Source organism: Cryptomeria japonica, chromosome 5 (genome assembly GCF_030272615.1).
Source record: "Cryptomeria japonica chromosome 5, Sugi_1.0, whole genome shotgun sequence".
In the NCBI taxonomy this organism is placed as follows: Eukaryota; Viridiplantae; Streptophyta; class Pinopsida; order Cupressales; family Cupressaceae; genus Cryptomeria; species Cryptomeria japonica.
The window spans coordinates 739,860,174-739,885,186 of NC_081409.1; the positions used below are offsets into that span (position 1 = coordinate 739,860,174).

At 34.0% G+C, this 25,013-nt stretch overlaps 1 protein-coding gene across 1 annotated transcript in view; it reads left to right on the forward strand.

Moving 5' to 3' along the window:
• Nucleotides 1-963: 963 nt before the first annotated feature.
• The window catches only part of LOC131028895 (ankyrin repeat-containing protein ITN1-like), a 43,149-nt gene continuing 19,099 nt past the window's right edge, over nt 964-25,013 (forward strand). The window contains exons 1-3 of the mRNA XM_059220936.1: nt 964-1,426; nt 1,621-2,102; nt 2,660-2,891. Coding sequence (XP_059076919.1) covers nt 964-1,426; nt 1,621-2,102; nt 2,660-2,891 — 1,177 coding nt within the window. The remainder of the gene's footprint in view (nt 1,427-1,620; nt 2,103-2,659; nt 2,892-25,013) is intronic.

Here is a 25,013-nt window from a genome sequence, read left to right on the forward strand (position 1 = left end):
AAACCATGAAATTGACGTAACAATTCTACATATTTTCTACAGTTAAAAGAACAGGAAGAATAGAGATAGAACAACTTAAATGTATTTAAATCATTCCATGTGTGTTCTATCTTTATTCTTCATGCTCTCTTGTTTATCGACATAATAGAAAATAATTCAGAAAAGAAAAAACGAGATGCTTTCTGAGATAAAAGCTGCCAACTCAATTTGAAACAGACCATGTTCTCCAGCAATAACTTAATTAACATGCTTTTCCATAGTTAAATAATGGATATGATTAGGCTTAGTTTATTGAAGGGTTTACATGCAAAGTTAATAGATTAGCGATCTTACATGGATCAACATAATATGAACTGGATTAAGGTTTTATATAAATGACTAACATGTTATCATATTAATCTATTAAAAATTTAACATAACAGGTAATATATTACTATACCAACAAATTTGAGTCTCCATCCCAACTTTTTATCATATTGATTGTTAAAAAAATACTGTCAAAAAATAAAAATGTATTAGTTAATTTGAACCTGTAAATTATCTCACTACCAAATAATCTCACAGCTTAAATTGTTACGGTTAAAAAACCAAGAAATGTCAATGGATCATCAGTCCACTGATGAAGTTGAAAGATCTTAACAAACCAACCAAAAATCAAATCTTATAATACAAAATTTAAAGATTTTAAAAAATAAAACTGAAATAATTTTCTTACAAAATGAATAACCCTCAATCTCTCATAGAAAACCTTCAAATAACCTGAAAAAAAAAACAAAAAAAAAACCACAAATTAACAACATATACTCACTACAAACGTGTATAAATACATTATAACTTTCATAGATTTTGGTCTAACTTTACATGAGGAGCTTTTAAGATGCATTTCTTGACTATAAAATGAAACCGCAGCCACAGATCTAAAGCATAGAAGGCCAAAAAAATTGGAAGCAGAAGAAAGGAAGGATGAGGAGTGATGTGTTTGTTGCCTGCAGAGATGGAGATCGCAGCAGTATTCAAATATTTTATTGGGAGAACCCTGGGCTTCTGCAAGAGCTTGCATTTGAAGAAAACACTATTCTCCACATCGCTGCAATGGAAGGGCACAGTGAAATTGTTTCATGGGTTCTTACCTACTTGAGTGGTTACTGTTTTTTGACTAAATCTCGCAATGCTGATAAAAATACGGCATTGCATGAGGGTGCTAAGGGAGGGAATGCGGAGGTAGTAAGAACTCTGCTTGCCTACAAGAAGTCTGCTGCCTCTAAACGTAATCAGTTTGGAGAAACGGCTCTGGTTATAGCATCTGACAACGGTCATGTGGAAGCAGTGAGGCTTTTGATGGAAGCCACTCCATGGTTTATGACTTTATGGCCAAGGAATGACCACCAAACTTGCCTTCACGTTGCAGCTTATGAAGGCTATCTAGGTAATATACTATGGCGATTATTTTATCTATTTCAATAGTATCCATAGCTTATGTTGTTTCTATTTGGGTGGGTGTGTAAGGATTAACATATCAGATGTTTGTTTTATTTGTTTTGAGAGGATTCATGGTTTATTTTATGATTTTGGGTTTATTCCATCTTACTAATATAAAATAACGATTTGTAATGTATGCAGATGTAGTGAAGTTGATATTAGGGAGGTTCAGTTATTGGGATGTAGTACATCTTGTATGTCTTGTTCATGATGTGCATGGTGCAACTTCATTCCATATCGCTGTTCATGGAAGACATCCAGATATTGTTAATGAAATAATGAAAACAAACTTGAAATCATGGTGGTGTAGGCATTGGTTTGACAACAATCTGATGATTAAAAAGGATGAGCTTGGTAGATGTCCAATTCATGTCGCAATCATGAAAGGCTGTTTGGAGATAGTTGAGAGATTTATATTTGTAATGCCAGATTGTGTAGAAATTCGTAGTGGAGATCTTAAAACTCCCCTACATTTTGCAGTGGAGTATAATAAAAGTGATTTGGTAGAGAAACTCCTCTCTCCTCTCAGTCCCACAAAAGTTGCGAAATTGGTGAGCTGTGACCATGACATTTTTGGCAATACCACTCTACATTTGGCAGCTAAAAAAGGAGTGGACCATCAGGTTCGATGTATTTTCTCTTATCAATTATTATTATCTTATTTTTATAAATTATTTAATTTGTATATATCTTTTGAATACAATTTTAATATGTTAATGTTATATTTTCATTATAGATATTTTTGTTGACATCAATTAATTGAATTTAACTTAATTATATTTGTTATCTAGGATTGTTATAATTAATTATTAATTAATCAAATTGATTCAATTATAATTGTTATTGATTATTTAATCAATTTTACAATATGAGAACAAGCCCAAGTTACATAAATGAAACACCTTAACAACAAACAAAACAAAAATCACAAGGTATTTGGTTATTATGTTTCTTCTTTACATAGTAACTCAATTCCTTATATAGCAAAATGGTGTACTAACTATACCAATGCATGAATTCTATAGGCACTTCTTATTTTGGAAATGAATATGGTTTACTCAATTTTTTCAATACAACCATTATAATTTGTTAGATTGGTTTTCTTATAGCCAATAACAATTTGATGATTTTGTCAATGGCATGGCTTGTAGAATATTTGCTTTCATTTTTTGGTGTAAAGGTGGATGCTGTAAACAATGAAGGCCAAAGTGCACTCAACATAGCTGGTCGTCTTCAAAGTGATAAAAATCCCAATTTTAGTAGGATTGAAAGGATTCTAAGTCATAGTTTCATATGGCATTCTAAAGCTCTTAGGCAACAGGATCAACATAGAAGCCAAAACAACAACAATGAGGATACAGTAATGCCAATGGACACATTAGTGGCATCTTTAGTTGCCTCAATCACATTTGGTACCATGTTTCAATCTCCAACTGAAACTACTAAAGATGTAGCCAACACAATGGTATTAGAAACAATTTATAAAGTTTTTTTGTTTTCTGGTTGCCTTGCCTTCTTTTCCTCTATTGCAGTGGTCATCACATGGATATTTAGGGAAAGACTACAAGAAAAGCTTAGTATGGATCATTCTCCATTGGCCAAATTATCCTTGATAAGTTTGGAAGTATCATTAATGTCAATATCTCTTGCATTTCTATGTGCAACCATCTTCGTCACAATACCCCCACAATCTCACCAAAAAGTATAAATATATAGATAAGGATTTCAAGGAATACCAATTTATCTCGGGAGGTGAGATCTTGACAGGAGCGCTTGTACCTACACTTTCTATTATTCTTTTGGCCCTTATATGGGCTTATGAATATTATTTTAAGGCTACAAATGATTATCGACAAAAACATAAGACCTTGTTAAAAAGGTTGTAATCTACTTAGTCCCATCTTGTCTCCTTATATTCTCAGTAATCATGATTTATGGGCTGAACCAATTAGAGGGTCATCCAAAATTAATAGAGTAGAATGTATCACTATCATGTTCTATCTCTTAATATCATGTCTTTATTTTGTATGAAAATATATCAAATGGATTAATATTGAAAGATATTATTTTGCAAATAAAAATGACATGATCATTACTTACAAGATGAATCAAGTATAAAATTGTTATTATTGATTATTTGACAAATGTTTAAGTTTTATTATTGAGCTCCCAATTTTAGTTTTACTTTTACTTTTTTAAATTCTATATTATTGAATTAAATGTGAAATTAATTTTTTTTAAATATCAGTCTAATTATTTTTTAAATTATACATAAGAATAATAGAAAAATAGGAGATGGAGATCTGTGTTTTTTTGGCCACGATCTCTCCTTGAAGGTGGACGCAGCATCGAGGCACTTGGGTGCTGACGTGGGTACCTCAACATCTACGTGGAGGAGTTAAGCTCCTCCACTTGGTTTGCATCTCTTACCTTGTCCACTTGCTTTACCTGCTCTATGTTTTAATTACTCTACAACAATTAATATGGTTAACTCCACCCATCTGCTCATCCCGCGCAACCCTAACCCTATCTCCAATGGAGCCAGAGTCAGATGGAGATACCATTAATAGATCTAAACCCACGCTGCGGACAAACCCAACCCTAAAAAAGACTTTCGCTGAGACCATCACCCCACCTACGAATGAAGTCCACTCGTTGGCACAATTCCTTAAGTCTCCTACAGAAAAAGGACCCAGTAAGGACAGTAAGTGCCCTTGCATAACCACGGACTCCTTTTGCATTTCACCAAATATTGAAATGTTGAATGAGATTGCCTTGGAAAAGCTTAGGTTATGTGACACTGCTATCTTTTTGGGCTGTGTTGATGCTCAAAAATGCCCACCTAGGAAATTCGTAGATGATTGGTTTCATAATCTATGGAATCTTAAATTAGGGCTTAAAATCATGTTCTGTAGACAAATACAAAGAGGTCTTTTCCTCATTTTTTTTAACTCGCATGAATCCCAATTGGAAGCACTTAAACGCCAATACTAGACGGTTAGGAATACCTCCTTTTGAGCCCTAGTCTAGTCTTCGGAGGTGGTTAATGAGTAAGTCCTCGTACTATCCTCTCCTAGGTGGGTCATCCTCAAAGATGTCCCTCCCTTTCTATGGTGTTTTCTTCCCCAATTAATGGAACCATTTGGCAAAACAATTTGGATTGATGAAACTGCTCGGTTGGTACCCAACCTTGATGCAAGAATTCTTGTCTCAATTAAGCCCGAAATCGACATCCCACCATCTTTAAACCTAAATATTAATGGAGACACATTCGTCTGTCTGGTTGAAATGCTTGGAGGATTGAATGCATGTTTTCTCTGCAAGAAAGAATGGCATATTTGTAAAAACTGCCCAATTATTAATCGCAAGAAACAAAAGAATAATTCAGCTAAGACTTTTGTAAACCCTAAAACCATTAATGACCTAAATTCTCCTCCTCTTCACTCTGCTAACATGGTGACAGCAGCTCCTAGTTCCAATCTTAATGGATTAAACCCATTGAAGCATGACCACACACCTTTGGCCCATGAACCCCTCATCCCTATTTTCGACCCTCTAGAAGACCTTGTAGAATCGCCCTTTGATTTCTTTCAACTTGTTACTTCAAGGAAATAAAGAAGTAAAACTACCCATCACAATGCCCTAAACCATAACCGCTCAAATACCAACCAATTGGCCTCTAATCATAAACCCCAGGACCTTGCACAAACCCCTATCAATTTTGTGGTTAAAATATGGTCAAAAATCTAGAAAACCCTAATCATGGTGTTGATGATGCTAGCGTTAGTGATAACCCTGCAATGATCCTTAGATCCAGAACCCCCAAAAAATCGGTCTCCTCTACACTTGCAGGACTTATTACTAATACTAGCACCATCAACCCCTCGACTGCATCTGCGCTCAAAGAACTAGAGGAAAATCATATTATAGAAGTTATTTATGCCAATAAGGGTCTAGAAGATATTAGATCTAGCACGATGCTCCTTGGCTTTCCAAGCTCCTAGCTATCTGGGTCCGACATAGGAGGAAATTTAGATATTAGAGCTGAGCCTCCCGAAAATAGTGAAGATGATGAGGACCTTATGAAAGGATACTCCTTAAATAAATAGAAAGGTAGACCTGTGGGCTCCAAAAACAAGAAGAAGCCTAGAGATCAACACGGTCTCCCTACCAGCCCCTCTTAAATCCTCCACTTTAATGAAGTACATATCATGGAACATTCGAGGCCTTGAGTCGCCTGACTGGAAATTTGTTATTAAAAGATTTCTAGATTACCATAAAACTTAGATTTTCCAATGTTACAAGAACTTAAATATGTTGGGTTCTCCCTCGACACCACACTTGACTTCATTTGGAGAGATGAAATCAAAATTTGTACGAACCACCTAAGAGGAAAGGGAGGAGTTGGCCTTCTTATTGCCCCTAAATGGACAATGTACCTCAAGGATAAAGGAAACTCCCCCTATAATAGAGTGGCTTGGGTTACATTAGATTTTAAAGGAACTTGCTTTTGCATATGCTCCATATATGCATCTAACGATTACAAGGAAAGAATATCCCTCTAGAATTGGCTAACATCCCCCCCAAATATCCCTTGGGTCATGGCTAGAGACTTTAACATGACTGAATGCCAGGATGACAAGGCTAGGGGACTTGTGTTTGAATGGAAAACTTCAGAAAGACCTCACTGGGATAGGTTTAAACAACATCTATAGTTATTTGACCCCTTGGAAGGCACCAAACCTGATACCCCCAACCTATGGCACACTTGGTGCAACTTTCAGCAAAACACTAATAGAATCTACTCCAGGCTAGATAGGTTCTATGCTAATAAGGACTTCTTCTCCTTTTCCCCCAATTAGTTTAGGAATGTGGTTGCAGTCTTACCAGCTACCCTATCTGATCACTTCCCCATTTTAGCCATCATTTACATCAGGAACTCCATCACCCCTAGCCACCCTTGCAATAAGAAATTTTTACTTAACACTTCCTTGCTGCAAGATGAGGAAGTCCTAAATGACATCAAAATAGTTAGACTCTTCAATATGCAACCGCATCTCCCCCAATCCCACATTCTCAAATGGAAGAGGAACATTTCCTCCTGGCAGAAACTACTCCAAACCATTGGCCAGAAAAAAGCCAAGGACTTTAGATACCTAGAAAAAACCCTTACTCTTTGGATTCACTCCATAGAACATGAAATTCAACTGTAGCCCTCTTCCCCTACCTTGGCCAAACAGGTCTCTAAGGCTAGAAATATCCTTAGAAAATACTAGCAGGTTAAAATCAGAGGTGCTTTCATTAGAGCCCATAACCACTGGCTCCAATTTGGTGATAAAGGCTCCAAAATATTCTTTAATCTACTCAAGCAAAAACAGACTAGAGAAAAATAGATAGAATAATAGTAGATGATAAGGAACTCCTGGATATCAATGATATCAACGAAGCCTTTGAAGTGTTTTACAAGACTCTGTTTACCTCGAAGGATAATGAGGCCTTGATAGATGCTCGTACCAAGTGTAGGACCATTATTCCTAATAGAATCTCCGAGGATGAAGCTCACCTCCTCAAAGCTAAGATAACCATGCAAGAAATTAAGGATGCCATTAAGGCTCTCAAAGATAACAAGGCCCTAGGCCCCGATGGACTTCCTGCTAAATTCTGCAAAACCAACATTGACTGGATCTCTAATGACCTCTATGATATCTACAATGAATCCCTTGACACTGGCACCCTAGGGGAGTTCATAAATAGGGGTATTATTAAGCTTATTCCAAAAGAGTGGGACAAAGCCCTAATTAAAAATTAGAGGCCAGTCACCCTCCTCAATGTCTCCTACAAAATCCTAGCCAAAGCCTTAGCCTCTCACCTTGAGAAGATCCTTCCTAAATTCATCTGCTCTACCCAAACAGGATTCTCTAAAGGCAAATATATCTTGGAGAATCTTGTAACTAGTTGGGAATCCATGGAATGGGCCAGAACCTCGAACCAAGATGCTACCATGTTCCTTGTCGACTTTGAGAAAGCTTATGATAGGGTAGAATGGGACTTCATCCTCATGATGCTCTCTACCTTTGGCTTCCCTAGCAAGTTCTGTGATTATGTTTAGATCCTCCTCAAGGACACGTCCACGCTGATCGAAGTCAATGGGACCCTCTCCCAGCCTATTCCTCTGTCTAGATCAATTAGGCAGGGCTACCCCCTTGCCCCTACTCTGTTTGTCATTGCATCATATTCCCTGTACTATCTCCTTAGAGATGACACCCTATCCCCCAGAGTCCAAGGCATTACTATGTCGGATGACTCTGAACTGATCAACATCTAGTTTGCCGATGATACCTCACTGTTCCTAAAGCTCTCAAGGCACAATATCGATTCCCTTAATCAAAAACTTCACACCTTTGGTAGAGCATCTGGAGCCCGGATGTCTAGCACCAAATCCATTCTACTTGGGTGGAAAGATAACCCTCCGGACTGGCTTCACGAGTTTGGATATGCATGGGGAGGACCAAATAAATTAGTCAGATACCTTGGTATCCCTTTTTCTGTATCTCCCTCTCTTAAAGACATGTGGAGTTGGGTCAAGGGAAAAATAGATAGTAAACTCAACAAGTGGTACAATAGGGTCCTCTCCCTTGCTAGCAGGATTCAAGTCTACCAAAAAATCCTTTCTTCCTACAACATATACTATTCCTCTATGTGGATGTTCAACAACTACCAATTCTTTGAAATCCAAAAGGCTATCAAACGACTCCTATGGTTTGATGGCAAGGGTAAAAGAAAAGCTCATGCGGTCAAGTGGACCTGGTGCCACTTAGACAAAAAACTTGGGGGATTGGGCCTCAAGGATCTTAGGCTGCAAGGTATCTCCCTCACAGCCAAATGGATATTTCACTCACTAGAAGGATAAGAACCTTGGAAAATCCTTGTTAGAAGCAACATACAAAATGGTGTTCCCAAAACTGCCAAATCCTGGAAAGCCCTCCCACTCAGTGATTTGATTGCAGGTGGTTTCCCTATGTCTGTCCAAGGCACCTGGGTGTTTAAATCCATCTGGAAAGCCTGGGAGCATGTGCATGGTCTTATTAACAACTCTAGCATTAACTATGACAATACCCTCCACAATGAAAGGTCAATATGGTGGAACCTACATCATAATTCCAAACCCCTTGCTTTAACCCAAGGTTGCTCTGCTAAGCACTAGCATAATAAAGGAATCAAGTATATTATGGATATCCTAGAACATGATGACCTTATCAACTAGGAGGCTCTTAGCACTAAGTATGATCTCCCTGCATCACATAAGAGGACCTACAACATGATTAAAAATGCATGCACTCCCTTTAATCTCCCTAAGAACACCCAAGTAGACGCCCATAGGTACCTTACATTCCTATGGAAGGATGGATCCACATTCCCCAAGATCAAAGCCAAGTCTATCTATACCCTACTCAATAGTGATACCTCAGTGATTAAACATATCAACACTCTATGGTACGTCAACCATACCCCCCATACTTGGCAGAAAAGCTTTGAGAAGCTTTGGCGATCCCCCATCCCCCCTAAGTTCAAATGCTTTAGATGGAAACTTATATTAGATAGACTACCTATTAGGAATAAATCGGCTGCATATGATTGATGTTCTATCTGCAGAAAACCTAAGACCGCGTGCCACATTTTCTTTGACTGCCCTTTTGCTAGAGAAATTTGGCTACCATTTAGAATTTCTATTACAGAATATGTTTACACTCTTGATATAGTTACTGGTTTTATTCAAGGACTGAGGAAGGATACTAATCTAGTTTGGTAAATTCTATCTTGTTACATTCTCTAGTTTATTTGGAAACTTAGGAATGAGGAGAAGTTTCAAGGTATTACAAGGGAACGTACTGAGTTTTTTAAAAAACTCACACATTAAAAAATTGTTGTGCAGGTCTACTTTTTGATGAACATCGAGAGAAAAAAACACTTGTGATTCCTCAAAGATGGTAGAGTGACCATGTTTGTTTATGAGATGCAAGATGGGTACGAATGGGCTAGGCTTGCAAAGAATCAGACCTCCTTTGATAAGGCAGTAGAGAAGCTCATAAAGGATCTATAGGACAATAGGCCTCCTCCCTTCAATAGGATAGAGATGTGCTCCTAGATCCTAGCAAGAAAGAAGGTGATATGGATGGAAGGAGAACAAGGCTGGACCACATGGCCGGAGGACCAGGATGAGGTTCTCCAATAGTACTATACTCTGTTGCATCCTCATATTTTGATATGATTAGGAGATAAATGTATATATTACTCTCTCTGGTTTCACAGTTTGGCGATTGAGGCTCTGCCTCCTGCTTTCTCTTTTTGTATAAACTCTCCGATTTTGGACTCTTGATATCTAATATAAAAAAAATTACATAAAGAGATATCATTTTCTTAATATTTATTTCACTTAAGTCATAAATTTATTAAAATAAATATTTAAAAAATGACCATTCTAGATATTTATACATCACTTTCTATTTTTTATAAAGATTGTTATGTTAATAGTATCTAGAATTGCAAAATATTACAAAAATATATTTAAATGAAATAATAAATTTATATAAGATAATTAAAAAATAGCTTAACAAAAGAGAATAGTTGAAATAAAAATAAATAAAAAATATTGTGAAGATATATTCTATAAATAAAAACTTGACAAACATAATTAAAAGACTATATAAAAAATGGTAGATTAAGGTATTTCTATATAGATTAATATAAAGATGTCATATATAAAGATATATGGTCATATATATTATTTATATATAGACTATATAATGATAATATTATTGTAGTATATAATTTTTAATCTATAAAAGTAACATTATTTTATATAAAAATAATATTTATTACTGTATAATATTATATAATTAGATAAAAAAGAATTAATATATATAGAATATTAGAAATTGAGACTTTTTACTAAATATAATATAAAGAATTTTTTATAATATAAAAATGTTTATGTAGTATTATACGACATTACATTGTTGCAAATTGCAATGTTTTGTCAAATACTAGTAGGACAATTTTGTTATTTGATTTATAAACAAATTGAAAGCAGTATTAGGTTTATCATACTAGGTTCAGGCATACCTATAGTATAATAGAAACCTATGTTTACATATGTTATACCATCCTTGAAACATCAAACAAAGGATGGCTTCATTAACTTCATGTCTTTAACATCTAATAGACTAAAAAATCACTAACTGAATTGGACTAACTTGATAAAGTTGTTTGCAAGGAGTATACAAGAATGATTAGTGCCAAAAGAGTTATGAACTTGGAAGAGGCTTTGATAACCTCTTGACTATCTATAAGTAGTAGAAAATTATCTTTGGTGATGAAGACAACACCAATGCATAGAATTACTATGACCATAGAAGTAAAGAACACAACCATTATTGAGACCTCTTTTTTGGATGCCCTATGCCAATTTCTTTAGACATTATCACACTAACAAATTTATAAACCCATAAGTAACGATCGTTTGTTTTTCATTATCAATATTTACAAAATAATGAAGTGGGATAGTAAAATTAAGAAGAATATGTTAATAAAAAATCATAATAATGTAAAACAAATATCATATCTTTTATCCTAGTATTGTCATGCTACACAAACAACAATCCAAAATTCTAATTATAATTTAGGATGAAAATATCCTAATAAATAGCCTTTTTGTAATTACATGAGGATTGACTTCATATTAGATTGACACTAAGTCCACTATAATAGGTCAGTTCTTCATATTTCTTATCAAAATAATGAGGATTGTCAAGTACCAGCTCTCTAAAATGTCTATTGTATATATTTAACAGTTGAAATAAGTATTACATAGTAAGCTAGTTTAAATAAATATTTTTCATGTATCGAAACTAATAATAAAATATATATTAAATAACAATCTTAAGTTAGGAAAATATTTCTATATGCAGAACATTTTTAATTGAATTATTTTAATATTAAGAAGTGATAAATTTGTCCTAACCTCAAAAGTTTCCTATAATCAAAAATTTATAAGTACAAGTTTCTTCTAAACCAATAATTGTTCTATTACAAAACTAAAGAATAACTTGCAAAATTTAAATTCCTAAAACATGATGTCCCATATTGGTAGATAGTTATCGTGACATTATCGTCAAAACCATCATACCATGCCAAAAAATATCTAAACATCTCAAATGCTCAAAATTTCAGTGCCCTTACTAGGCCAAGTTTATTCATTCAAAATTCTACATTGAAATCAACACTACTAAAACTTAAAAATGCATGCCAAAGTATTTATGAAAGCACTCCAATTGGAGTCCACTATTGTAAGAGCAATTTGAGTTTTACTAAGTAGATTTTTTTTCATTATTCATATATTCAAAGGCCAATTCAATGAAATTTTTAGCCACTCTTCCAATAGTGGTGGTATAAGACATAATAACACCTGCACTCATATTTGTTGGTCAAACATCATTTTGTGCAAAGTAGAGGAAAGGAAATAACAAAAGGGATGCACAACCCAACATAAGAAATGGCAAGCAATTGAGAATCATTTGTAAGAAACAATTAAATTTATTCATTCCTCTCAATCCATAAACTTATTTATGATTAGATTATAACCTTAATAGGCATTACAAATCTAGCCTTACATTTGAGAAGCTAGACTTACTTTTTGTTTGTAATGATGTTAGTTTTCTTTGGATGTGTTGATAGTGATAGATCTCTAGTTAAATATCATATTAACAAAGAGACGTCTTCATGTAATCGGTAAATTTATCTCTTTAAATCTTTGATTTTACAAAGATCAAAATATTGTGGATTTAAAGGGAAAATATACTCTCAAAAGAATGAGTTGTAAAGATTATTGTTGGGATCCAAGAACACTAAGAAACAGGGTGAATCAGTGTTTTGTCGGTATGAACATTTTTTATCCTTTTGTACCATTCATATATAAACCAGTAAACAAATAAATATATGACAAGAAGCAAATAAACCATCCACATAAATGAACATCATAACACATAGAATTTATATGTGGAAAACCTCAAAGAGGAAAAACCATGGTGGGATTTGTCACCCACAATATCAGTTCATTGGCCATATGAAAATATATTACATATAATAGGGGCCTACACATGCAAGAAGGCACACTGCCTAGAGGATACTACTTGTCACTAAAGACCCTCACTAACTACAAGATTTCTGCTAAAGTAAATTACTAAAAATGAACTCAAGAATGCATCTGCTATGCCAAATAGAGTTCTAGTTCTGGCTCTGCTCTATACTGGTTCACAAACCCTGAAGTGTTACTGGTATCTCTTCTCCTCCAATAATTCTTTCCAAGATATCTACAAATCATTGCATGCAAAATGATCTTCATACATATATTTTTCATTATATAGTTCTTCTATTTTCTCCTATATCCACACACTTCGTCTTTATCAAAATAACCTAGTAGACTGGCCTATATACCTATTACAAATAATATGCCTTATGTCAACTTAAAATACATTTACAAAATATATTGAATGTTGGTCTAGAAAATAATTACAAAATGATTTATTAAGTAAATCCTCCTTGATGTCGGCTTCCAATGAAGTATTGATGTCGGTGTCAATGTCGGTGCCAATGTAGCCCTGAATGCTCCAAAGCCAGTATCTGTCAGTATAGGGCTCCTAGTGCCGGTATGTGACTTCCATCTGATCTTGTTGCCATAAATTATAAAAAAATGAATCCAATGAGTGTCAATTGCCAATAATCTCCCCCTTTGGCATTGGTGGCAACACTCATGTGAAGAATGGATTCCCTGTCGGTATGCTCCCCCTGAGCAATACATTCCATCTGATACCCTGATATCCTTCTCATGTTTTTATCTTGTATTCTCTGATATTTTTCACATATATGCATACTCCCCCTTTGACATTAATGCCAAAGACTACTGAAAGAATTTCTGAATAAAAGAATACTGATAGTTTCACTAGAGCTTAGTCATCTTCAGGATTTTTGGGTATGCCTTTTGCAATAATTGAAGATATGTATCCCAGCCAAATTTGAAAGTATCAAAAATAGATGCTAGTCCACTTAGTAAGTGGGCAAGTGTTTCCTTCTCTTGGATATCTGTCGGTCTGGGTTTAGCTATCATGTCCATGCACTCTCTCTTATGAACACCCAATGAATCTAGTCTAGGACTTACCAGTCCTCTTAGATTTCTTTCTCTTCATATGATTTTATCTCTCTCCTTCTCAAAAGAAAAAATTTGGTTCTCCAAGGAAAAAATTTGTCCATCAACAGATGTGGTCAATGCAGTCAATCCATCAAAAGAATTAGCAATTCTAATTATCTTATCATATAACTCCTTTAATTTGCTATTTACATTAGTCATAAGAATTTCTATGTTACAAAACACTCTATAGATATTTGTATATTGTTTTAAACAAACCTCAATAGGAATAAGTTTATCCTCAATTTTTTTCTTCTTTATTTCTATAATCTGATCAAAAGTTGTTCTTTTAGCAGCTATGAATTTATCTAAAGCCTGTTGGTCTGGAATCTGCCTCAGAGATTGAAAATTATTGGATATATGTTATGTTAGAGTCTTGAGCTTGCTGGAAGGGCTTGCTCCATCTTCAATCTAACAATCAGGTATTAATTTGTGCAACATTGTGACCGATTGATCAATTATTCCTTTATCTATAGTACCTTCCTTCAGTAATTTCTGAGTAGCCATCATCATTAATTCAGTTGGACTCAACTTAGAGACTGATTTCTTCTCAACTTGAGAAGTGTCAATTGCCAAAACCTTTGTTGGGGAATCAATTTTAACTGTCGGTATGGACTCAGTTGCTTTTACCTCATCTATCTCAACCTTTTTTGCACTGGTGGCTTCGCCACTTGGTGCAGTATCAATTACTGCTGGTGGAGTATTATCCATAGTATTTCCAGTGTTCTATACATTTCCTTGCTCAAAAATGGTTTTTGTTGGTATAGACTATACACTCTCCTTAGCTGTCGATTGTGTCTGAATATCTATAGTTGTTGTTGGTTGTGTCAAAATTGGAGTTGAATTGCCCAGAATACCTTTCCCTTTTGATTTGTCAGGAATGGTGGAAGATGTTGCCCTTGCAAATTCTTCTTGAGATATGAGAAAATCTAGGTTTTTCTAAAAGAATTTGGTCCATCCTTTACTAGTCTTATTTATCACCTCATTTACTCTCCCCATCATAAGGCTTATCTGTCAAAATTTACTACTGAAAACTGTTATATTTGTAGTATCTATACATCTTTTCATTTCTTCATTATTTATAGAACCACACATTTCCAAAAGTGATACCTCCTTAATCTCCCTATCCCTATTAACAGCGTCAATTCTTCTAGCCTCAAGTTTATTAAACAAGGATAAAGGTATCTCCTTCAAAATTTCAGCTAAGGCTTTCTTATAAATGTCTATATACAACAAAATAGCCTCTTCTAATTCATTTTTCTCATTCTCTTCTAAAACTTCATAATACTTTGATACATTCTTCAATATTCCATCTTTTGTAATTTCATCAATAAGCTTAGCACAGGTCATTGTGGTCTTACTAGTTTTGGTATCAACACCCTTCTTCTTTTTGCTTGTGGTTGTCGGTGTGACTAGTTTCCTCTTTTGGATAGTCTTCCTTGTCGGTGGAAGATTGAGCTCTTCAGATAGCTACTCTAATCATCAGTCATAGTTGAATTTTTTTATTGTGTTGGTGGAATTGTCTCACCCTCCTGTACCCGTTGAGGCATTGTCAGTTCACTTATGATTATTTCCACTACCAGCTCCCTATCATATGATATAGAATGATTTATGTACTATTCATCCACTTTCACATTAGCACTCTCAACAATTTTCTGCAATCTTTTGTTATAGCATCTATATGCTTTTCTCTGAATTGAATAACCAAGAAATATCCCTTCATCACATCTAGGATCAAAATTTCCAATTGAATCATGTCTTTTAAATATAGCATTTACTTCCAAAAATTCTGAAATATTTAACAGTAGGTGTATGTCCAAACCATAGTTCATAAGGGGTCTTACCAGTTTCACCTTTGATGTGAACTCTGTTGAATGTGTAGACTGTTGTACTCACTACTTCTCTCCAGTAGATATGAGGCAATTTGGCTTCCATCATCATAGATCTTTCTGCATCCAAAATGGTTTTGTTCTTTCTTTCCACTACTCCATTTTGCTGAGGAATCCTAGGTGCAGATAACTATCTCTTGATTCCATTTTTCTCACAATAACTATTAAATTCATGAGAAGTGAAATCACCTCCATGATATGATCTCAGACATTTGATTTTCAATCCAGTTTCAGTTTCAACCTTCGCTTTAAAGATCTTGAATTTTTCAAAAGCTTCAGACTTCTCCCTTAGAAAAGTCACCCACATCATTCTAGAATAGTCATCAATAATTAGCATGAAATACCTATCACCTTGAAAGCTTCTAGTCCTTGTTGGACCACATAAGTTAGTATGAATCAAATAGAGTACATCATTAGATTTATCATGTATCCTCTCAAAAGAACTTCTAACTTGCTTACCCAATTGACAGTCCTTACATAGCAGGTTATGAGGCTTCATAATCTTATGTATATCTCTAACTGCCTTAGTTGAACTGATATTAACAATACAATCAAAATTAACATGACACAACCTCTTATGCCATAGCCAACTCTCATCAATATGAGCAATCAAGCATGTCTTATTACCAGTGTTCAAGTGGAAGATATTACTTCCTGTTTGAATACCGGTTGCAATCTCCAAACAAGTCTTGTTAATGATTTTGCATTTTCTATCTTTAAACTGAAGTTGGAAACCCTTATCAACCAATTGACCAACACTCAAAAGATTATGCTTTAACCCTTCTTCATAATAGACATTATCAGTATTATGCTTTCCATCCAAAGAAATAATATCTCTACCTTTGATCATACATGCCTTGTCATCTCCAAATCTAACTTGACCACCATTGTATTCTTGTAGGGATAGAAATTTCCCTTTATCTCTAGTCATATGATGTGACCATCCACTATTAGTTACCCATTCATCCTTATCTTCAACTTTTTCTGCTAGGACCTTTTCTTCATTTTTTATTGCCAGTTCCAATTCATCTTCCTTCAAAGCATAGAACACCCATTATTTTCTATTTCCAGATCCAATAGAAGAGTCTTCTTCTGGTTCATCTCTAGAGTCATCAATTACTCCTTCCTCATCTGCTATGTAGCAATGTTTTCTTTTCTTGAATCTATATTTGTTCTGGTTATGCTTAAAAGATTTCTTAACTCTTTCCTCAAACCTTTGATTCCTTTTAGGACATCTAGATGCAAAATGACAAATCTTATTACATGCAAAACATTTAAAAGGTGTTTTTCCTTCATACTTACTTCCAATTGGTCCTTTAGGTATTCTTCTAGCAAATAAGGCTTCAAGTTGCTCAAGTTCTTCATCTTCTTTCCTCGTGTCTTCCAATTCTTTTTCATATAGGGATTTCCAATCACTTTTGTTGGTAGATGATGATGATGATGATGATGATGCATCAAAAGCAAGTTTAGACTTTACAGCTCTAGAAGATCCAAGTTCTTCAAGCTCAAAAGCAGATAATTTCCAAACTAGAATGTCTATGTTGACTGAAGTGTTTGTCATTTTTCTTAACTCATTAATTGCAATTGCCTTCATCTTGTAAGCCGATCGAAGGGCTCTCAAGACTTTGGAAACTATTTCATCTTCACTTAGAAATCCTTCACAACAATGAATTCCCATAGCAATCTCATTTATTCTTTCCATAAATACAACAATTCTTTCATTATCTTTATCATTATTAACCAGTTGAGTCTTGCTTCCACAATACTTAGCAATATGACCTCTTTTGTTGCATGCACAACATGTAACATTGTTCTTTTGAATTTCTTTGAAATATCCGATCATTTCTTGACCTTCAATGATTAGAAAAATGTCCAAACTTTCCACATGCATGACATTTAACATTCATTCTGCAATCTTCTGATCGATGACCATATTTCTTGCAATTTGTGCATTGACTAGGAACATATTTGTAGTTTTGATTTGCTTTATTTTTACATTGTTTATCCATATGCCCAAATTTGTTGCAAATAAAATATCTACCATTGAATTTATAAGCATTAGATTGTCTTACCGGTTTCCTATGTTATGATTAGTTTTGCATACTGGTTTGTTTGATCTTCATTTGCAATATCAAATCTTTCACCTTGTACAAATCCAAGTCCTCTAGAATCATCAATCTGTCTTTGTCTTTTCAATAGGTCATCCAATTGTGCACCACTAATCCTAAACTTTTCTTTATACTCACTTGTAGTAGTCAAATCATCTCTCAAAGTAGTTATTTGTCTTTCAAGTTATTCTTTATTATTCTGGGAGTGTGCCAAATCAGTTCTCAACAAATTATTCTCATGAGTCAATCTGCCACAATCATCAAATTTGTTCTTCAAAGATATAACAATATTATATCCCTTCTTCTTTCTATTCTCAATATCTTTTGATAACCTCACAGTCAGATCTGACATTGTTCCTTAAGAGCATTCTTCTCCTTATCATTCAGTTTTTGAAAAGGTTCTTTTCTCTTGGCTTAAGCAAATGATAACCTTTCTTGCAGGATAAGAATGAATTCATTTGCAGAATTAAATTCTTCTTGCAATTTCAAGTTCTTCATCCTTTCAGCATCATAATCCTCAAGAGCCATCTCAAGTTGCTTCTCCATAGCCATGTTCAAGGATTTTAGTTTCAAGATCTTCCTCAAGCTGTTAAACTTCTTCCGAGGTACCAAGCTCTGATAACAATTGTTGGGATCCAAGAACACTGAGAGGGGGGGAGAATCGGTGTTCTGCATGTATGAACATTTTTTGTCCTTTTATACCATGCATATATAAACCAGCAAACAAATAAACATATAACAAGAAGCAAATAAACCATCCACATAAATGAACACCATAACACACATAATTTATATGTGGAAAACCTCAAAGGGGAAAAACCACAGTGGGATTTGTGACCCACAATATTAGTTCACTGGCCATATGAAAATATATTACATATAATAGGGGTCTGCACATGCAGGAAGGCACATTCCCTAGAGCATACTGCTCATCACTAAAGAGCCTCACTGACTACAAGCTTTCTGTTAAAGTAAATTATTGAAAATGAACTCCTATGCCAAATAGAGTTCAATGCATCTCCTATGCCAAATAGAGTTCTGGTTCTGGCTTTGCTTTGTATCGGTTCATAAACCCTGAACTGTTACCAGTATCTCTTCTCCTCCAAGAATGATTTCCAAGCTATATATAGGTCATTGTATACAAAATTATCTTCATACATATATTTCGCATTATACAGTTTTGTTATATTCTCCTATATCTACACACTTCGTCTCTATCAAAATACCCTAGCAGACTGACCTATATACCTATTACAAATAATATGCCTTATGTCAACTTACAATACATTTACAAAAGATATTCAATGTCAGCCTTGACAATAATTACAAAAGGATTTATTAAGTAAATCCTCCTTGATGTCAGCTTCCAATGAAGTATTGGTGTTGGTGTTGATGTAGCCCTGAATGCTCTAAAGCCGGTATCTATCTGTATATGCCTCTTGGTGCCGGTATATGACTTCCATCTAATCTTGTTGCCATCAGTGACAAAAAAATGAATCCAATGAGTGTCAATTGCCAAAAATTATTTCATAAAGTAATTGTATATAATTTTTAATATGATTTTATTTGAAATTATTTGAAATTTTTATAACATGAAAGAATAGGTATACCAAAAACAAATATGGAAATAGTATCAAATCTAATAGTTACAACTATTGTTACAAAAAATCTACTCCCATGGAAAGTGTAATTATTTGAGTTGGATGTGAGGGTATGTATAAGATCATAAGGGGTCAAAAAGTGGTGATATTCTGACTAAAGTTCTTATTGATAGGCTAATTGAAAAATATCTATAACTTTCAAATGGTATAGCATTTCTGAATCTAAAACATGTGGCACATTATATGCTTCATATAATATAGGATTGAAGAAAAAATGAATTTTATAAATTTTTGACCAAGTTATGGTTTTCAGACATGCAAGTTTTTTATATTTTTTTAAAATTGTAGTAAACAAATCAAAATTAATTATTTATTTTTAAAAAAAAGATATTTGTCACATCTAGACATGAGTCTTCTAGTTATATCTAGAATATTATAAATAAATATTATTATTATGATTGTGATTAGGGTAGCCAGAAAAACCCTTGTTTCTTATCTTTTTCCTGAAATTTTAGTACTACTGCATTGAAATTTCAATTTTTTGTCAAATAGATTTTTTTTCTTAGAAAACAACTACTATCTTAGAAAGTAAATTCAATTTACTAGAGATTCTGTTATTACATATTTTTGAAATAATTTTGGTAATTTATTCAAATTTTTACATCAAGTTGCCTAACTTTGCTTTCTGATTTTAACTGCCACTTAAGGGCCTATTTGGCCCACCGTGATCCTGCATATACCCATGATTATTTTTTGGGTTTTTGGATCCTGATAAATAATGGTAGAAGCTAATACTACCTCCAACGTGCACTGATTATGTTCTTCCCATTTGTAAAATTTTAAATGATAAGACTTCTTTTTAGCGTCTAGTATTGCATATTTGGGAGCACCATTGATTGCATTCTTCTCTTTAATGGATTTAATTATTCTTCAGTTGTTGTGATAGAACATTTTAACCCTCTTATTCATTCTCCACATGATCATTCATTATAGATTTACATATGTGTGGATACTTTGGAACTTATTATTTTGAGGAAGCATATTTGTCTTTAAAAGATATATTTAAATCTTTGAATATAGTTCTATATATATTTTTACTATATTTTGTATTTTCATCTTCATCAAAGTGGCCTACAGACACCTACATTGGTATTGGAAACTTTCAACATCAACATAGTGGCACTTGAGTATATTTTACAAACTTCACACATTCGAATTCTTCTTCCTACCAATCATTATCTAGAATATGAAGTATTCCTTCATCTATACTTGATCTTATTTCTTCCCAAAGGAGGAAATGTTGTTTGTGGGCTTTGAATCGTGCTTTATTTTAAATCATTTAGCATTTCTATAAGAGATACACATTATGTGGGGGCTACTCAGTTCTTCCACCTCATTTCTCTCTTAATTTTAGTGGGGCATACTTCCTCATTGTGGGAGGGAGTTTCTTCTTCTTGTGGGTATTTTATATGTACATGGGTACTTCATTAGGCCTCATTTGTTGGTACCCATCATAATTTCACTCATATAACCTATGTTGAAGAGGAGTGTTTTAATTGATTAAAGAAGGATAGGCCCAAACTTTTTACATAATTACTAGAAAGCAACTACCTAGGGTGCATGAGAGGTGCATGCCCAGCCAAAAACTAAAGCCAAAAAATGCTAAAAACTGGAAGATAACCAAAACATAACCACTACATAGAAGGACAAAAAAAGAAATACAACCAACTACCCACAACAAAAACAAAGGAATGGCCTATTGAGTGGGGAAATTATCATCTTTCCATTCATGGCATAACACTTTAAACTTTATAAACAAAGGATAGTTTTTTTTTTGAATATTTCCTAGAGGACATAGCCACAAAATTCAAAGAAGCCTTAATAGTGGAGGTGAGGGGGTTTGATGTCTCTTCCTTTTCATCTTTTAAGAAGAGTGTTAGTGTATATTTATATTTCCCTTGTAATATTCATTTTCCCTTAGTCATATTTTTTCCTACACTTTTATTAAGATTGATTAGGTTATTAAAGAGTTTAATGAATTATTAACTAGTCGATAAGATGTTGAGGTATAATCATACTTAAAGGTATGAAAATTTACTATTTTGGTCACTTTATTTAATATTAGTGTTCACTCCTTATTGGTTGGATTTGACACCTCCATCCTCTCCCTCCTAAATAAATTCACTATCTATCTTGTATTTGCGTATTTTGGTAGATGTATAATAATGCATATAGTCGTTATTTTGTAGCTTCTGTTTGAGATCTTAATACAATATTAAAATATTAAAATTCTCATATGTCTCTTAGAATCATGGGTCTATAATTGATTTATTTATAGTACTATAGCTTATCCCCCTCAGACAAATATCTTATTCATTCATCAATTTCATAGTTTTACCATGCACACCCCGTATTTGTATAAGAATAAGTTGAGGCTGAAAATGACATCCTAGGAACCAAATTGAGGAAACTTTCTAAATAGAAAAATATGCTTTTCCTCGCAATCCAACTATGAACATCACAAAATGAATACTTAAGATAATTTTCTAGATTCTATAGATACATTAAGATTCATGGAAAATTTTGAACAATTCTTATAACTTTCAATCATTAGAGAAATAAAAATTAGCATGTATCATAGTGTTAAATACTCCTATAGGTCACTAGTGTCTTATGTTAAATAGTCTTACAATTTACCAATGGGAATAATCAACTTTTGCATCTAGGATACTTAGAAAATTCTAAAAATTATTGAAGTCATTAAACTTGATTCTTATGGATCATTTTCTTATGTGAATTCTAGTCCATATCTAGTAATAGGGATGGGTATTCTTATCTTTCTTTTCCTATTTATCTAGTAAATTTATGGTGGGAATTAATATAATATTATCTTATCCACCATAAATTTATATCTTATTTAAGACACACATCATCAAGGTTTTGCAATGATTAAGTAACATATAAAACACTAGAAATAATAAAAAATTATCAAGGCCTTAAGATTGTGTCTTAAATATAACATAATTTTTTTATATAACATCATCCCTAATAATCATTGTATTCTTTATTTCTATGCTAAATAAGAAATTATCAATAGTCATATTATAATTCTATAATGTGAATAGTCACTTAAGACAAATAAAACTAATGTCTACTTCTTAGGACTAGGTCTAAGTTTGTTTTGGGATTAAGATTCTAGAACTCCCTCAAAATCAATAAAAAATGTAGGTAAATAATTTGGTATGGAAAAAAAAGGAGAAAAGGAGAAGAAAGGTTTACAAGTGAGAAAATTTATTTTCCTCATAGAAAAGATGATACCCCACACATTTTAGTGATATGAAAAGCCAAAGCCTACCTCAAAATAACCATGGGTGGTCCTTTTTGAGGAATAGATCCTTGCCTCCAAATCCCTAATGAATCCAAGTTGCCCCATCCCTACTCATTGTCCCTAAAAGAGGTTGGAAATGATATAAATATTCAATCAAAATTTAACTAATTTACATTAGAAATGTGACATGTAACATAAGTTGATGAAGTAGTTTAACATTGAGATTAGTAGGATGTATGGATATAATGGTAGAAATCATAACCAAATTGGAAAATGGAGAAAATTATTCATCATGGAAGGAAGAGAGAAGATTATTTTTTAATTGGGAAATTATCCTTTATGTTGACAAATTAAAATCTAAGGTTTCTATTCAAACAAGAAGCTTTCCATAATAGAGGATAAAATTACTAAGGGGACTTAGGGAATTTGGGAGGAAAGGTTTTTAGCGCTAGAAAAATATACCAACAAAATAAAGAAAATTTTAATAGATATTGGAAGGTTGTCTTTGGGGAGATTAAAAATATAAATTTGAAACTAAGAAAGCAGAATTTCAATATTGATAATGATGCTAAGAATTCTATGGAAATTATCCCAAGCACAAGGACCAAACGCATGAATAGCAAGGGAAATGAGGGAGACAAGAAGATACCCAATCCTAAAGGTGAGGATGAAATTCTCAACACATAGGATTTAGAAGTAGGTAATATGATGTAGAGGTAGGGGTTGTACTTAAATTGACAATTACAACTTAAGGGCTTATACAACACATTACTCAAAACCACTCATTTGGGCACAATCACTAGTTTTCACCATGGGCAATTAAAGAAGGCTTGGGTCTTCACACATAGGGATTAAATAGAGGGAGGCTTTGAGAGGGTCTTGTGTTATTATCTATGGGGCCATGTGACATTCCCATGTGTTGGCTAACAAAACCAAATCCCATTCTTTTAGGACTGTACTATTTAAGACTAAGTGAGTATGAGAGTTTCAACACTTAAACAATGTGGCACACTATTTAATGATACTCTCACCCACTATAGTTATAGGATATTCCTAAAAAAACCCCAAAAACCTTAGGGAGGCTTCAAGGTGACTCCAAATAAGAGCACTCCAAACACCCCAAATGGTTCATTCAAGCATGAGACAAGGATGGTGATGCCTCTACAGATGCTCCAATACCAAAATAAATAACAAATTTATAACATTTAGCTTGGCTTTTACATGTGATCTTGAAGAGTGACTTTATTTGTGGCAACTCTTTCTCCATTGGCACTTTAATCAAGGTACTCTTCACCATGAGAGATTCTCCAACTTTTGGATCATTATTGTGTGATGGAGAGTTAACACTTTCCCTATCTTCAACTTGTGCTATTTGATTTCTTCTTTCTCCTCCAAATGAAGTAGTGGACTGATTTTTAGAACATTGCCATGCTTGATGGTCTAAAAATTTATTGCACTTGTAGGATTTACCACTAAATCCACTTCATCCTCCTCTTTGGCATCCAAATATATCCCTATTATTGGGTATTCTTCACCTAAAACTACCCCTTGAATCTGATTTGTGTTCTTGGGAATCACTATTCTCTCCTTGAGTTTTTTAGGACTATCCTCTACCAGCAAATATCCCTCTTCCTCTAAAGTTTTTTCTTCCCCTACCTCTACTCTTCTTATCTTCCTTCATTTTTAATTTTGCTTCATCCTTCAAGGCTAATTGGTAGCATTCTTCTACCATTCTAGGACTATTGAGGCTAAGTTTGTCTTGGAGGTTGTATCCTAACCCATTTAGATATCTTGCCACTTTATCCACATCCTCTTCCATATGGCCTGATCTGATGCTCAATTTGTAGGACTCTTTAGTGTAGGTTTTTACATCCATATCTTTTTGTTTGAGGTTTTATAATTTTCTATACAATTGAATTCCATAGTAACTAGGGAGGAATTTTCCCTTCAACTTGGTCACCATCCTATCCCATGAGGAAATCTTTGGATTTCCCTTCTTCTTCCTCTCATCTTGTATATAGTCCAATCATAGGGATGCATGTTCCTTCAGCTTGGTCCTTGTCAACTTTACTTGTTTCCCCTCAGGTATCTCCTCCAAATCAAAATATCAATTTGTCCATCTTGATCTTAGGACCCTCATTCTTGATAGCCTTGGGAAATATTTCAATCCTCAACTCATCTACATCTCTCTCTTCCTCTTGTTCTCCTTGTGGTACTCTCTCTTCAACCACTTCTTCTTCTTCTTCTTCTTGGTCACTCACATCTCTTGTGACCACTCCTATTCTCTTATTGGTTTCAATTGCATCAAGTCTGGCTTGAAGGATCTCCATCAACTCTATCATCTCCCTCATCTCTCTTCCATGCTTC